Source organism: Apodemus sylvaticus, chromosome X, assembly GCF_947179515.1.
Source record: "Apodemus sylvaticus chromosome X, mApoSyl1.1, whole genome shotgun sequence".
Classification (NCBI taxonomy): domain Eukaryota; kingdom Metazoa; phylum Chordata; class Mammalia; order Rodentia; family Muridae; genus Apodemus; species Apodemus sylvaticus.
Genome location: NC_067495.1, coordinates 127,661,816 through 127,679,794, shown reverse-complemented (window position 1 = coordinate 127,679,794; position 17,979 = coordinate 127,661,816). Strand labels below are relative to the sequence as shown.

Here is a 17,979-nt window from a genome sequence, read left to right as displayed (position 1 = left end):
TGGCTAAGATTAAAAACTCAGGAGACAGCAGGTGTTGGCGAGGATGTGGAGAAAGAGGAACACTCCTCCACTGCTGGTGGGATTGTAAGATGGTACAACTACTGTGGAAATCAGTCTGGCGGTTCCTCAGAAACCTGGACATGACACTTCCAGTGGACCCTGCTATACCTCTCCTGGGCATATACCCAGAGGATTCCCCGGCATGCAATAAGGGCACATGCTCCACTGTGTTCATAGCAGCCCTATTTATAATAGCCAGAAGCTGGAAAGAACCCAGATGTCCCTCAATGGAGGAATGGATACAGAAAATGTGGTATATTTACACAATGGAATACTACTCAGCAATTAAAAACAATGAATTCATGAAATTTGTAGGCAACTGGTTGGAACTGGAAAATACCATCCTAAGTGAGGTAACCCAATCACAAAAGAATATACATGGAATGAAATCACTGATAAGTGGATATTAACTAGCCCAGAAGCTCTGAATACCCAAGACACAAGTAGCATATCAAATGACTCTCATGAAGAAGTAAGGAAAGGGCCCTGATCCTGGATAGGCTTGATCTAGCATTGTAGGGGAGTACCAGAACAGAGAAAAAGGAGGGAGGTGATTGGAGTATGGGTGTAGAGAAGGCTTATGGGGCATATGGGGAGGGGGGACCTGGGAAAGGGGAAAGCGTTTTGGAATGTAAACAAAGAATTTAGAAAAAAAAACAAGGCATGTAGAAATAACTTTATTTTTAAAAAACTGTGGAGAAGGTTATAATATCCGTCATGACAAAGATCTGAAATTATTTGCTGGGGCAACTTGTATTTTTCTGGCTTTTGTTATCTTTTTCTTTAAAATTAAATGTACAGTAAAAAAAAAAAAAAACATGGCACATATAGGTGACCAAAGAAAAGCCATAGGGCCCACTACCTCTCCTTTCTGCAGGGCAGACGCTTGGCTACTCTGCTCCAGTGAAGACATCATCTCCTGATCCATCCTACAGAACCTGGTGTACTCAGAGCAGTTGGTAAGAACCCCCTCCCACCTCTAGAGCCCCAGAGCTGCTGCTGGGGGTGGGGGTGGTGGATGCACCACCCATTAAGCACCAAAATCCCCACCCTCCTGACTACCACTCCCCTTCCTCTACTTTCACCCCTTCCTCTGCTGGTCCCTCTGCAAGGGTGCAGAGAGGCCTGAGAGCACAGGTAGGAACACCCCTGCTGCTCAGAGGAACCCATCCAGAACCCTCAGGTGGGAGACTTCTGGTTTCTGTCTCCAGCTAGAGATCATTCTCTGCCACAGTGTGCTATATCCAGGTGGTGCGGAGAGACAGCTAACCTCCCAGGACTGTGGAGAGGCCTGAGAGTGCAGAGGTGATCCTGGGCCACAGAGCTACAAACACAAATAGTACCACAAGAGAGCTGGTCTCCCTGGAATGCCAACATACCTGTGTGCACAGAGAGAACGGGAATCCCAGGAGTACAAATACACAGGCTTGCAGGACAGATAAGCCACAATCAGATACAGCAAGACCAGCTAACACCAGAAATAACCAGATGGCAAAAGGCAAATGCAAGAACGTCACCAACAGAAACCAAGGCAACATGGCACCATCTGCTACAAATGCTAGCCCAGACTACTATACCCAGCAAAACTCTCAATTACCAAAGACGGAGAAAACAAGATATTCCATGACAAAACCTAATTTACACAATATGTTTCCACAAACCCAGCTCCACAAAGGATAATGGATGGAAAATTCCAACACAAGGAGGGAAACTACATCCTAGAAAAAGCAATAAAGTAAACTTCTTTCAACAAACCCAAAAGAAGATAAATAAAACAAACCCCCCAAAAAGAACACAAGCATAATTCCACCTTTAACAAAATAACAAGAAGTATCACTCACTTTTCCTTAATATGTCTTAACATCAATGGACTCAATTCCCCAATAACAAGACATAGACTAACAGACTGGATACATAAACAGGACCCAACATTTTGCTACATACAAGAAACCCACCTCAGTGACAAAGACAGTAACTACCTCAGAGTCAAAGGTTGGAAAACAATTTTCTAAACAAATGGTCCCAAGAAACAAGGTGGAGTGGCCATTCTTATATAAAATAAAATCGAATTTCAACCAAAAGTTGTCAAAAAAGATAAAGACACTTCATAATAGTCAAAGGAAAAATCAACCAAGATAAACACTCAATTCTGAACATCTATGCTCCAAATGCAAGGGCACCCACATTCATAAAAGAAACTTTCCTAAAGCTCAAAGCACACATTGTACCCCACACAAAAATAGTGGGAGACTTCAACACCCCACTCTCAGCAATGGACAAATCATGGAAACAAAACTAAACATAGACACAGTGAAACTAACAGAAGTTATGAACCAAATGGATCTAACAGGTATTTACAGAGCATTTCATCCTACAGCAAAAGAATATACCTTCTTCTCGGCAACTCATGGTACCTTTCCCAAAAATGACCATATAATTGGTCACAAAACAGGACTCAACAGATACAGGAATATTGAAATAATTGCATGCACCCTATCAGATCACCACAGTCTAAGGTTGGTCTTAAATTCCAACCAAAACAAAGGACAAAACATACACATGGACATTGAACAATGCTCTACTCAATGATAAGTTGGTCAAGGAAGAAATAAAGAAATAAATTAAAGACTTTTTAAAATTTAATGAAAATGAAGGTACAACATACTAAAACTTATGGGACACAAAGTAGGCAGTGCTAAGAGAAAAACTCATAGCTCTAAGTGCCTCCAAAAAGAAAATGGAGAGAGCATACACTAGCAACTTAACAGCACACCTGAAAGCTCTAGAACAAGAAGAAGCAAATAAACGCAAGAAGAGTAAAAGTCAGGAAATAATCAAACTCAGGCCTGAAATCAACCAAATAGAAACAAAAAGAACTATACAAAAAAATCAACAAACCCAGGATCTGCTTCTTTGAGAAAATCCACAAGATAGATAAACCCTTAGCCAGACTAACCATAGGGCACAGAGGCACTACCCAAATAAATAAAATCAGAAATGAAAGGGGAGACATAACAACAGAAACTGTGGAAATTCAAAAAATCATCAGTTTCTACTACAAAAGTTTATACACCAAAAAATTGGAAAATAGATGAAATGGACAATTTTCTAGACAGATACCAGGTGCCAATGTTAAAACAGGATCAGATAAACCATCTAAATAGTCCCATAAGCCCTAAAGAAATAGAAGCAGTCATTAACAGTCTCCCAAGCACAAAAAGCTCAGGACCAGTTGGGTTTAATAGGGAATTCTATAAGATCTTCAAAGAAGACCTAATACTGATACTCTTCAAACTATTCTACAAAATAGAAACACAAAGAACACTACCAAATTCATTCTATGAAGCGACAATAACACTTATACCTAAACCAAACAAAGACCAAACAAGGAAAGAGAACTTCAGGCCAGTAGCTAACATCAAACTAAATGGAGAGGAACTTGAAGTGATCCCACTAAAATCAGGAACCAGACAAGGCTGCCCTCTCTCTCCATACCAGTTCAATACAGTACTTGAAATTCTCGATAGAGCAATTAGACAACAAAAGGAGGTCAAAGGTATACAAATTGGAAAGGAAGAAGTCAAAATATCACTATTTGCAGATGACATGATAGTATACTTAAGTGACCCCAAAAAACTCTACCAGAGAACTCCTACAGCTGATAAACAACTTCAGCAAAGTGGCTGGATATAAAATTAACTCAAACAAATCAGTAGCCTTCCTATACTCAAAGGATAAACAAGCTGAGAAAGAAATTAGGGAAATGACATTCACAATAGTCACAAATAATATTACATACCTTGGAGTGACTCTAACCAAGCATGTGAAAGATCTGTATGACAAGAACTTCAAGCCTCTGAAGAAAGAAATCAAAGAAGATCTCAGAAGATGGAAAGATCTCCCATGCTCATGGATTGGCAGAATTAATATAGCAAAAATGGCCATCTTGCCAAAAGCAATATACAGATCCCATGCAATCCCCATCAAAATTCCAACTCAACTCTTTATAGAGCTAGAAAGAGCAATCTACAAATTCATTTGGAATAACAAAAAAAAAAACCCAGGATATCAAAAACTATTCTCCACAACAAAAGGACTTCCTGGGGAATCACCAAACCTGACCTCAAGCTCTATTTCAGAGCAATAGTGATAAAAACTGTATGGTATTGGTACAGAGACAGGCAGGAAGATCAATGGAATAGAATCAAAGACTCAGAAATGAACCCACACACCTATGGTCATTTGATATTTGACAAAGGAGCTAAAAACTTCCAGTGGGAAAAAAAGACAGCATTTTTACCAGATGGTGCTGGATCAACTGGAGGTCAGCATGTAGAAAAATGCAAATCAATTCATTCTTATCTCCTTGTACAAAGCTCAGGTCCAACTGGATCAAAGACCTCCACATAATGCTAGATACACTAAAGCTTATAGAGGAGAAGTGGGGAAGATCCTGGAGCACATGAGGGACAGGGGAAATTTTCTTGAACAGAATGCCATTGGCTTATGCTCTAAGATCAAGAATTGACAAATGGGACCTCATAAAATTGCAAAGCTTCTGTAAGGCAAAGGACAAAACGGCAACCAACAGATTGGTAAAAGATCTTTACCAATCCTATATCCAATAAAGGGCTAATATCCAATATATACAAAGAACTCAAGAAGTTTGTCTCCAGAGAGTCAAATAACTCTATTAAAAAATGGGGTACAGAGCAAACAGAGAATTCTCAACTGAGGAATATCGAATGGCTGTGAAGCACCTAAAGAAATGTTCAGCATCCTTAGTTATCAGGGAAATCCAAATCAAAAAAAAACCCTGAGATTCTACCTCACACCAGTCAGAATGGCTAAGATCAAACACTCAGGAGACAGCAGTTGCTGGCGAGGATGTGGAGAAAGAAGAACACTCGTCCACTGCTGGTGGGATTGCAAGCTGGTAAAACCACTCTGGAAATCAGGTTGAGGTTCCTCAGAAAATTGGACATAGTACTACCTGAGGAACCAGCTATACCACTCCTGGGCATATACCCAGAAGATTCTTTAACATGTAATAAGGACACATGCTCCACTATGTTCAAAGCAGCGTTATTTATAATAGCCAGAAGCTGGAAATAACCCAGATGTCCCTCAACAAAGGAATGATTACAGAAAATGTGGTATATTTACACAATGGAGTACTACTCAGCTATTAAAAACAATGAATTCATGAAATTCTTAGGCAAATGGATGGAACTAGAAAATACCATCCTGAGTGAGGTAACCCAATCACAAAAGAACACACATTGTATGCACTCACTGATAATTGAATATTAGCCCAAAAGCTCAGAATAAACAAAATACAACTCACAGACCACATGAAGCTCAAGAAGAAGAAAGACGAAAGTATGGGTGCTTCAGGTTTTTTTCCTGAAAAAAAGGAACAAAATACTCACGGGATCCAATTATGGAGACAAAGTGTGGGGCAGAGACTGAAGGAAAGGCCACCCAGAGACTGCCCTACCTGGGATTCATCCTATAAACAGTCACCAAACCCCAACACTATTGTGGATGTCCAGGAGTGCTTGCCGAAAGGAGCCTTTTATGGCTGTCTTCTGATGAGTCCAGGGTATAACATTTGCAATGTAAATGAAGAATATATTCAATAAAAAAAGAAGAAAAGAAAAAGAAAAAAGAAAAAGGTGAAAAGAAAAAAGAAAGAAAGAAAAGCCATGGGGCAATACCAACCTCTCAGAGACAAAGCATGCTATGGTCCTGGGTGATGGTGAATATTGTCAATGTAATGTGCTCTAAACTGTGGTTCTCAACCTGTTGGGCCCCTTCAGTACAATTCCTCATGTTGTAGTGACTCCCAACCTTAAAAGTATTTCTTTACCACTTCATAACTGTAATTTTGCTACTGCTAGGAATCATCATGTAAATATCTGTTATGCAGGATATGTGATATGTGATCCCCAAAGGGCTCCTGATCCACCCGAGAAACACTGCACTAGAAACATCTAGGAGTCAAGCCTCCAGGCGTGCCTATAAGGTAATATTTAGCTTCTGGATATGCCCAGGAGGGATTACCTAGATGAGGTTGTTTGGGGTGACAAGAACCACCTTATCCCTGGCATCATTCCGTGGGCTGCGGTTCTGGACTGAAGAGAAAAGAGAAAGCATAGCTCCGTAGCTCCTGCAGCTCGATGCTGTGCGCTCCTGCCCTGACTCACGGCTTTCCCATCATGATGGACTGTACCCCCAAACCATGAGTCAGAGTAAGCATGTCCTTCATTGCATCGCTTTATGCTGTTGTTGCTTTGTTTTGTTTTTGAGAGAAGGCCAATATGGTCCAAATTGGTCCAGAACTCACTATATAGACAAGGCTGACATTTTCACTATATAGACCAGGCTGGCCTAAAAACTCATGATGATCAGCCTGCCTCTGTCTCACTTTAAGCATCTTTTTTGTGAGAAGATTTTATCGCAGAAATAAGAAAGTTGTCTAAGGCAGCCTGTTGTGGCTCAACTTGCAATGATTATGCATGAAAGCCAAAAGCCTGGGCCCAGGTTTTCAGAGCCATAGAACACAGTTTTCATTCTGCATCTGCTCAGAATCTTATATTCCAGAAAGATGAAGAGGTGCAGTTAAAACATAGAATCTGAAATTTGGTAGACCTGGAAGAAGCTATTTGCCAGCTATGAATGGCTCTCTCCCCGTCTCCCCCCCTCTCCCCCCTCTCCCCCCCTCTCTGCCTCCTCTCTCCCCCTCCCCCCCTCTCCCCCCTCTCTGCCCCCTCTCTCCCCCTCCCCCCTCTTTCCCCTCTCTGCCCCCCTCTCTCCCCCTCCCCTCTCTCTCCCCCCTCTCTCCCCTCTCTCTCCCCTCTCTCCCCTCTCTCCCCTCTCTCAGAATAATTTGCTGTTACAGACACTAGCCTGAAACTCTATAGCCGAGGTTGGCCTCAAACTTGCCAATTGCCTGCCAGCCCCCAAATCTTATTCCCTTAAATCAAAGTTGGAATTTGGAGAGCTTCTATATAACTTCAGGCTACAATGTCTACTTTAGTGAAGACCTCCTCCTCCTCCTCCTCCTCCTCCTCCTCCTCCTCCTCCTCCTCCTCCTCCTCCTCCTCCTCCTTCTTTTGGTTTTTTGAGACAGGGTTTCTCTGTGTAGCCCTGGCTGTCCTGGAACTCACTCTGTAGACCAGGCTGGCCTCGGACTCAGAAATCCACCTGCCTCTGCCTCCCGAGTGCTGTGATTACAGGCGTGCGCCACCACTGCCCAGCTAATAAAGACCTTCTTAAGACACTCTTTCCATTGGGGAAAAAAACAAGAATTGCCTTAATATATACTTTGTCCCCTGATTTCTATACCTCATTCCAGTCATTAACTAAAAATGTGTGTGCCTTTATTGCTATCTGTACTCTGCAGTGGAGGGAAAGATACCAACTCACTTGTCCCAAAGAAGTTTTAAAAGAAAAAAAAAAACACGGGAGATTAGTTTAACGGGTAAAGTGCTTGCCTTACAACTGTGAGAACCTGAACTCAGTCCCAAGAACATACATAAAATGCTGGGGCATGGTAGGGTGGGCTTGTAAACCCACCCAGTACTGCTGAGGTAAAGATGGGAGGATCCCTGGGGCTCAGGTATGCTTCAAGCCAATGAGAAACCTTGTCTCAAAGGAAGCACAGGATGCTCCTGAGAATGACACCAGCAAACGCACACAGACAGACAGACAGACAGACAGACAGAGACATAGAGACATTAAAGCACACAAAACACCGGTAATAAGTTCTAAGTACCAAAAATTGTTTATACTCACCAGACTACAGCTCCTCTGGACTGCATGAAAGCAATGGTTAAGATGCAGCACAGTTGGAGCAACCCCAGTATTGATGAACTGCATCCATTTCCTTTAGACACCTTTCCCATATTGCTTTATCCATGCATACTGCCCTCTGCTGGATGTTCTAATCATGGGCACCTTGGTGCCTCCTGCCAGCAGTGCTTCTGAGGACCTGATTTTTACTTTGGCAGCCAAATGTTTCACAGGTGGTTGCCACTACCAAGAAGCAACATAAACAGGGCCAAGTTTTTTTTTTTTTTCACATTATCCCCTCATGTTAATCCTTTAACCTCGTGCCTAGGTTTCCTATTATTGCAATAATAACTTACTGCAAACTTAGTGGCTCAAAATGACAGACTTGTTTCCATTCAGTTGTTTTTGGTCTTGGTATCTATTGATTGGTGTCTATTTATTTTGTATATGTTTATATATTAGTATATACACGTTCATGTGTGTGCGCATATGTGTGTGTACCCACCACACACATGTGTGTGGAGACCAGAAGTTAATACTGGGTATCTCTGGGAATTGTTTTTCAAACATTATTTCTCACTGAACCCAGAGCTTGCCCATTTGGCTAGATGACTAACCATCAGAACTCCAGGGATCCTTCTACTTCTGTCTCCCTAGTGCTACGATGGGGAGCATTCCCACATCCTACAAGTATGAACTGCCATGCCAGGCTTTTTATCATGGGCACTAGAAATCCAAGCTCAAGCTCCCACACTTGCACAGCTAGCTATTGCATTGACTGAGCCATCTCCCTGGCCTCTGGTTATTTTTATTGAGCATGCAAAGTAGCAAGACTAATCGTGGTATAATAATGCTTTGTTTGGGCTGTTCTGCCCTCACTCTCTTGTACCCTTCTATGGTCAACAGTCTTCTTTCCACTTTCATCATTGATGAATTCTATTGCTCTCTCCACGCACCTCTTTAAAACCAGTTCTTTCCGATCTTGAGGCCAGAATTCCAAAGTGAATTTGCCTGAGCTAACATCAGTTAGAGTGTTGGCAGGTCTGGTTCCTCCTGCAAGCTCTGAAAGGGAAAGTTGACTGCAATTGTTGCTCAATAATCAGTTCCTCGCATTACTCCACCATCTGGCTCTTGTCACTGTGCCAATACTGTTCAGTCTGGTCACCTGACTCCCTCTTATAAGGACACTTGCAATAGTATTTTGGGGTGTGCCTGGAAAATCTAGAATGAGAGCTAAATCTCAAGATCCTTTAGCTTATTCATATCTGCAAAGTAGCCGTGTAAAGTAGCAAGTTTATAGATCGCAAGGATTACAACATGAACATCAGCCAGACATGGTGATAGGTACCTCTAATCCCCCTGTACTAGGAAGATCATGAGTTCGAAGACAGCCTGGGCTTGTCTCGGAAAAGAATGCCTGGTGATGTGCTCTTGCTTATGCCAGCTTCTGGTTCTTGGGTTACAAGAGAAGCAAGAGAGAAGGCTAGGCACTTAAGAGCACTGACTGCTCTTCCAGAAGTTATAGGTTCAATCCCTAGCACTCACAACCATATGTAACTCCAGTTCTGGGGAATATGATGCCATCTTCTGGCCTCCATGAGCACCAAGTAGTGCACAGACCAACATGCAGGCAAAACACCTATACATATAAAATTTTTTAAAATTAATAAAAATAAAAAATGAAGCAGCAGGATCATTTAACTGGGAGCAAAGAAGACTGCATTCTAGTTTCAGATCTACTATTCCTTCCTAGCTGAGTAACCTTAGGTAGGATCTTTCACCCTCAAAACATCACCTCCTTTATGTATTAGCAGGCATGCAAATAGTCCCTCATTCTCATTTACATAGCAAAGTAATGCACAGGATACATTCATTACATTAGCAAGTGTGGTGGGTGATAGCATAAGGAAACAGGATGTGAAAGCTACATAGGAAAGAGGAAAGGTAACAGTTTGGATAGAACAAGAATCCCAACAGGCTTTATATGTTTGAAAACTTAGTCCTCAGCTGATGCCTATTCTGAAAACTTTCGATGTCTTTAGGAAGTGGTGCTCAGTAGAGGAAGTGGGTCACTGGGGAACAGACCTTGCATTCCAGCTCAGTCTCATTTCTAGCCCCAGCCTAGAAATTCAATTTCAATTTTCTGACCTACCAAGATGTAAGCAAGCCACTACCTTGCTCCTGCCACCACAGAAGTATCAGATTCCAAGGTGGGCTGTATCCTATCAAATTGTGAGCCAGAGTAAACACTTCCTCCCTTAGGTTGCTTCTTGTCAAGTATTTTGTCACGATGATGGGAAAAGTAACAATACAATGCTGAGTCATGGAGTCAATAAACAAGACTGTTTATCAGGGAGAGGAAGTTACCAGGTGTACGTGAGCCCACATTTGTGTTTCTTTGGGCTCAGAAAAAAAATGATCTTCATTTGTCCTTGGTCACTGGGCTCAATTTGTTCTTAGCTTAGCCAATCCACCTTTGAAAAAAAAAAAAACCCAAAGCACAAAAGTGATTCCTTAGCTTGATGGTCAATTGCAATAGAATGTGCAAAGGAGCAGAGGAACAAACTGCCAAGAAGAGGGGCCAGTACCCAAACTCTGTGGCTGATGTGAGAAAGGGCAAATGCTAGATACCTGTCCACAGGTCCCACAAAAGCTGCTGGTCTATCTGTAGTTGTGTGATACCTTTTGATTACAAACTTAATTATAGCCTTAGGTAAACAAGTTACTCTCTCCATGTGCTTCGATTCCTTCATAGCAGAGGAGCTAATGATTGGTATTTACCTTTCAAACACATTTTAACGATAAAGTGAAACTTCTTATTCTGTATTTAGCACTGTATCTGGCAATAAAAAACCCATAAATCTTACCAGGGATATCATTGCTATAGACTATCTTAAATACCCCAGGAGCCTGGGGCTACTTTTTCTAAGTACCTCCTACTCCGCGAAAGGACTAAAACCTGAAACATTCTCTAACCCTATCTTGCTATACCATTGCCTCAATCCACAAATGTTTCTTGCTACAACTATAACACAGATGGGTAAGAAGAATGGAAAAAAATAAATGTCATATGGGTGAGCCTGTACCATATAGTGTAGATACATATAAATTGTGTATATTTTTATATGGTATATAGATTGACCTTGAGAGAAGTTTGGGGGAGGATTTCCTTTTGAAGTTGCACAAACAACCTCACTGTAAAAATATATAAAATGAGAAGCAGTCAAAGTAAATCATGATAGCTCGGTGGGCAATGAGCTTGTTGCCAAGCCTGATGACATAGGTTCCATTCCCAAAGCCAACATGGTAGAAAGAGAGAAGGAACTTTCACAAAGTTGTCCTCTGACCTCCATATACATGTGCACATGTACATGCCTGTGCATGCACTCTTACATGAGCAAATAATAATTGTAAAGAGTCTTTGGGAGGAGGGATGGCAAGATGGCTCAGCAGATACAGGTACCTGGTCCCCAAAACACACATGGTGGAATAAAAGCTGACTCCTGCAAGTTGTCGATTGACCTCCATATGCCAACCCCCTACACAATAAAATAAATGTGATAAACATTTTAAATGTTTTTTTTATTTCCCACCAATTTTACTTGCCTCCTCCTCCTCAAAGTTATTGGTGCATTTTGTGCATTCATATGCATGTATATTTTGTGTTTTCATAAATGGGTTCAGGCTTTACATACTGATGTGACTTAATATGTCAAGCAATAATATGTCTTGGACGTCAATAACAATACATACAAGCCCATCCAGTTTTTTTCACATTGCTGAATAGCATCTCATACTAACATACATACCAGGGAGAGAGACTAAAATATCACTACTACCTTTGTTCTTGAACAAGATGCAGCTAAATCATGGAAAGTAGACGGCTGGTTTAGGCATCATAAGAAACAAGATGTAGCTTATTCTGAGCTTTTCTTTTAGAGGCCTAAGTATGGCAGCAAGCTCTCTTAAAATATGGCTTCTCCTCCTCTACCATTCCTGTTTAAAACGTCCACCACCACCACCACCACAACCACCACAACAACAACAACAAATAATAATAATAATAATACTCAGGTGCTATACCCTCAGACTGGATGAGCTGCTATATCACATCTTTGGTAACAGCCAACAATCACCACCATTTGATATCCTGGTTGTGAAATAGTTTGAAAAAGGAATAATCCCTCTTTCTCAACCTCACTATGTTTGCTTTATGGACACTCCACTAACCTCCAAGAGCCCTCAGTCTACTCCAGAGTGGCAAAATTGTTAAGGACTGGCCATAGCCCTCTCATGAATAAAGTGCCTTCAAAGCATAAGTAAGTGGAGATGGCCCAGTCTAGCTGCAGCTGATGCAGCACAACATGTCTCCTACAAGCCAAATTAAATATCTTGGCATGAAAGATTATCTTGATTTGTCCAGAGCAGTGGTTCTCAACCTTCCTGATGCTCTGACCCTTTAATACAGTTCTTCATGTTGTGGTGACTTCCAACCATAACATTATTTTCATTTCTACTTCATAACTGGTAATTTTACTACAGTTACAAATAGTAAATATCTGATATGCAGGGTATCTGATACATCAAAGGGTCATTTAACACCCCCCACAAGGGGTTGCGACCCACAAGTTCAAAACCACTGGTCTATAGTGACCCAATATAGAAATGGTCATTCCGGAGCTGAAGAGATGGCCCAATGGTTAAGAGCACCTACTGTTCTTGCAAAGGTCCTGAGTTCAAATCCCAGCAACCACATGGTGGCTCACAACCATCTGTAATGAGATCTGATGCCCTCTTCTGGTATATCTGAAAACAGCTACAGTGTACTTACATATAATAATAAATAACTTTAAAAAAAAAAGAAATGATCAGACTAAGGAAGACAAAGAAAGTCAAATGTTGGAGAATATGTGATTATTGAAGTAGAAGTCTAAGTGATATGTCCTAGAACAAAGGGAAAAAGGCAAACTTCTAGAAGCTAATGGGACAAGGAAAGAGATCCCCCAGACCCTATTTGTCAGAACTTAGTCAAAGAATGGAGTCATATGAGAACTGTGAGTGCCTTTGAGAAAACTCCAAGAAAACACAAGTCTTGTGACCTCCACTTCTTCAAGATGTAAAATTGTTCTTGGAATGTGTTTTCATGCTTCTCCTTGGTATATCAGATAGAAGTGAGGTTAGGTGTTATTCATAGGCCACTGTGGAAAAAAAAACATAGTTTTGACCAATGTGACTTGCCCTTGTGATTGCATACTTTACTCAAGTGGTTCTTTTTAACCCTTGGAGAATAGATTGTCTAATGCTCTGAATAAAGTTGCCTTTTGCATGAGACTTCAGTCCAGTTCATTTTTAGGACCAACTCTTCCAGGTTCACATAACCAACTAAACCCTGACACCTTGATTTTATCCCAGTATGACCCAACCCAGACTTCTGACCTTGAGAAAATAATAGATTTGGGACTTGCTTTGCTGCTGTTATTTTGGAGACAGGATCTCATGTTGCCTAGGCTGGCCTTGAACTCACTATGTAACCAAGGATGTCCTCCTGTCTCTACTTCTCAAGTGCTAGGCTTAAAGGCGAGTACCACCACATCCAGTTTTGTGGAGTAAGGGGATCTAACTGAGGACTTAACACACACTAGCCTAGAGATCTACCAACTGAGCTACATCTCCAGCCCATGAAAAAATAATAAATTAAGTTTGTTTTATTAAATATTAATTTCATTTTCATTTATGTGTGTGAATGCATGTGTAGGTATAGGTGTCTAAGACGGCCAGAAGACAATGTTCAATCTCCTGGAGCTGGACTTACAGATAGTTATGAACTGGTACTAGGAACATAATTCCAGTCCCCCTAAAAAATTAACAGTGAATCTTAAAATGCTGAGCTAGGACTTTGTAGAGGAGGTAGCAGGAGGGTTAAAAGGTCAAGTTCACTCACAGCTACAAAGTGAATTTGAGAACCAACCTGGAAAATGAAATGCTGTCTCAAAAAAAAAAATGACAGATTTGAAGGCTCATGCAGACCTACTGAATCGAGAATCTGATTCAGTAACTGAATTTGGTTGTAACAAGCTTTCCAGGTCATTCTGATGTCCTCACAAGTTTGAACATGAGCTTGCAAAGGCCCAAGTTTACTTATGAAGTCAAAAGCAGTGGAAGCAAAAACCACAAATTAAGTCCAGGTATAGGATTAGCTCAGATTCAAATCAGCCTCCTAAATGAAGCTAACGAAGATTACAATGTTGACTCCTCCTGACACAGGTTTTAATCTGAGCCTTGGTAGGAGAGACATCTGCCCAAAGCCCTCTCCAACTGTCAAAACATCCTGATATTTGCTCCTGCTCTGCACCTTGCTCTGCACTCTCTCACTGAAAACACTAACCTTTCCCATTTGTGCTTTCACCTGGATTGAGTAAATAGCTTCTAACCACTCTTCTTCCCACCCCTCTCTTCTTGGTATCCAAGATGAGAGCAGCAGGGAGGCAAAAGGTTAGTTATAATGTACCCGAGTAAATGGATATACAACCTGAGGTGGACTGACTTCCACAGCTGGCCTCTCTGTACTCATCATCTGCTTTGGCAACTGGCTCACTCTTTGACCTAACTCCCATGAGCGCTATCCCTGGAAAATTCCACTGCCAAATGCTGAGTGCACCTCTTCTCCTCAGAGATAATCCTGGGTCTGCAGGATGAAAGTAATAAGCCTGCCAGCCATTCCTCACTGACCAGAAATATAGCCTACCAGTATGGAAGCAGTTACCAACCACTGTACCCATGAAACAACAGAGATAGGAAATTGGCTCCCTTCTAAATCAAATGGTAGCTATTAAGAATTCTTGTCTTTACAGTCCTTCTGAATCAATGCACTGACATCCAAAGGAGAAGAAATAGGGAAGGTGTACATTCTATTTGAGAGAATTGGCCTTTGACATGCTGGGAATAAAAAAATAGCTTAAATGTGTGGGAACACCCCTGAAAAGATGCTGAGCCCCTCAAATAGCTTATCTGCTTCACTTCCCTTCAACTGATTATGATCATTTTGCTTGATTAAAAGCAATCATAATAGTAACTGAGAATTATTTATTAAGCAAATGTTTAATTAAGCTGAGATTAGTTTTTAATCTAGCACTTGACACATAGGACGAAATGAAAGTTTAATACGGAGCTACAGAGAGAGAAAAGTGTGATTAGGGTCAATTAGATCTTCTGTCAGACAGGAAGCCTGACAAAAGGTGCCTATCTCTTCATAGCCCTTGAAGCATCACTGAAGGGAGGGGGCCCCAATGGACAGTGTGTGCCAGGTACTTGGGAGTTGTCTAGTAACTTGGATGATAGGGGGGAGGGACTAGCTCGGGGCCTGGGGACAGATTTGTTCTGAGATTGCTGCCTTCACAAAACTAAAAAAGCCGGAGGCTGAGGACTGAAAAGGAGAGGATGAGTGAGCTTTAATGACATCAGGACAGCAGAGATGGCAAGCTGCCAGGCTGGCCTGCCAGGAATGGCCAGAACGGTGCTATGACTCTGAACAGCCCGTCTAATCCTGTCCTGTGAGAATCTGAGCTCGAGATCCAGCATGCCCTTGTAAGTGGAAGTGCTCTTACCTCAAGCCATGGAGTCATCCTTCTCATTTGGAGTGATCCTTGCTGTCCTAACCATCCTCATCATTGCTGTTAATGCACTGGTGGTTGTGGCTATGCTGCTATCAATCTACAAGAATGATGGTGTTGGCCTTTGCTTCACCTTGAATCTGGCCGTGGCTGATACCTTGATTGGCGTGGCTATTTCTGGTCTAGTGACAGACCAGCTCTCCAGCTCTGCTCAGCATACACAGAAGACCTTGTGTAGCCTTCGGATGGCGTTTGTCACTTCTTCTGCAGCTGCCTCTGTCCTCACGGTCATGCTGATTGCCTTTGACAGATACCTTGCCATTAAGCAGCCCCTCCGTTACTTCCAGATCATGAATGGGCTTGTGGCCGGAGCATGCATTGCAGGACTGTGGTTGGTATCTTACCTTATTGGCTTCCTCCCACTCGGAGTCTCCATATTCCAGCAGACCACCTACCATGGGCCCTGCAGTTTCTTTGCTGTGTTTCACCCAAGGTTTGTGCTGACGCTCTCCTGTGCTGGCTTCTTCCCAGCTGTGCTCCTCTTTGTCTTCTTCTACTGTGACATGCTCAAGATTGCCTCTGTGCACAGCCAGCAGATCCGGAAGATGGAACATGCAGGAGCCATGGCTGGAGCTTACCGGCCCCCGCGGCCTGTCAATGACTTCAAGGCTGTTCGTACTGTATCTGTTCTTATTGGGAGCTTCACACTGTCCTGGTCTCCCTTTCTCATCACTAGCATTGTGCAGGTAGCCTGCCACAAATGCTGCCTCTACCAAGTGCTAGAAAAGTACCTGTGGCTCCTTGGAGTTGGTAACTCCCTGCTCAACCCACTCATCTATGCCTATTGGCAGAGGGAGGTTCGGCAGCAGCTCTACCACATGGCCCTGGGAGTGAAAAAGTTCTTCACTTCAATCCTCCTCCTTCTCTCAGCCAGGAATCGTGGTCCAGAGAGGACCAGAGAAAGCTCCTATCACATTGTCACTATCAGCCATCCGGAGCTCGACAGCTAAGATGGTAAGGAAGGAATGTTTTCAAAGTGCCTTTCTCGTTCCCACTCCAGATCCCAACTAGGGGATAATAATATGATACCCTCCAAAATGTCAAAACATCCCTCAGCAAATTGACCACCAACCTCCTACATACCTTCAGAATGGGGCAAATGAGGCTGGGTCTTGACTTTCATCTCTATTCAGTTTCTGCACCTGCAAATCCTCACCCTTTCTTGTCCTTTAGAAATAGGACTGTTTACTGTACAGGTATACTCGCTTCAAGGAGTATATTGATGAAAGGGTGTTTGTATATCAGATTCTGTTTTTTATTATGCCAGAGATACGCTGTCCAATAGATATATAATATAAGGTGCACACACAATTTTAATATTCTAGTAATCATGTTAAAAGGGGGCAAAATTAAGGTGCTTTTATGTCTTAGCATTGATTTCTAAATTCTTATTTTACTCGTATATATTTATGGGGTGCAATATGATACTTCAAGTGTATAGTATGTACTGATCAAATCAAAGTTACATTTCCATCACCTTAAACATTAATATTGATGTTTTATTTAACCCAGCATGTTCAAAATTTTATGGATTCAACATTTAATCAATATGAAAATTACTATGCATTTTTCATGCCAAGTCTTTGAAATCAGGTGTGTATTTTTACTCTTACAGAACATCTCAGTTCAAACTGACTACACCTCAATTCTCAAAAAGCCATAGTTAGTGGCCCCATCCCAGACAGCACAGCACTAACGATCCAGTTCTTTTTAACTATTTATTTTGGTGATGGACTACAACAATCACTCTCATCAGAGTCCCCACCTTCCCTAATTTATATCCTAGGTTACAATGAGAACTTGCTATGTGTATATCATTGAACACAGGAACCTAGATTATAGAACCCGATGTCTGTCTTCATGTTGTCATCATTATGTTTCTTTAGTAAATTCCCTCTCTAGTGATCATTTCTGTTATAAGCACACACACACACACACACACACACACGCACACACACACACTGTCCACCACCTTTTTAACTCTCTGGTGCACCTTTCCCACTGTTGCCTCCTATGTCACTTTACAGCTACTTGCTGATGAGAGTACACAACCCCAAACTGAGACAGTGTAAGGGAAGGAAGAGGGAAAGCAGGTAGGTACCAAGGTAGGCACTGCCAAGCTCTCAAGTGAGCCCACCTTGCTCTTCAGAACTCCAGGTTTTTAATTGCATTCGTTCTGAAATGTGTATTTTCCTAAGAAACCCAATCATGTCAGAAGCAGGAAAAGTCAGGGGCAGGATTGGGAGGGGGAGCGTCCACGAACTCAGGAGCCTTGCTTTGTCTTCCTCTTTTTCCTCATCCTCCTGGTCTCCAGCATGGATGGCTAGAGTATGACTCTCAGAACGCTGAGCTTAATAACCTCCCAGAAAGACAGTTGATAACAAAAAGTGGCAAGAAGAAAGTAACGATGTGGATTAATCCTTTTTTGATTTAGACTTTAAACACCCCCAAA

General features: G+C 41.9%; 1 protein-coding gene across 1 annotated transcript; it reads left to right on the top strand.

Annotated features, from left to right (window-relative positions):
- Nucleotides 1-15,469: 15,469 nt before the first annotated feature.
- On the top strand, nucleotides 15,470-17,599 carry Gpr119 (G protein-coupled receptor 119). Its single transcript, XM_052170141.1, has 2 exons — nucleotides 15,470-16,357; nucleotides 17,555-17,599. The coding sequence occupies exons 1-2, from the start codon at nucleotides 15,470-15,472 to the stop codon at nucleotides 17,597-17,599; spliced, it is 933 nt and encodes a 310-aa protein (XP_052026101.1).
- The last annotated feature ends 380 nt before the right edge of the window (nucleotides 17,600-17,979 follow it).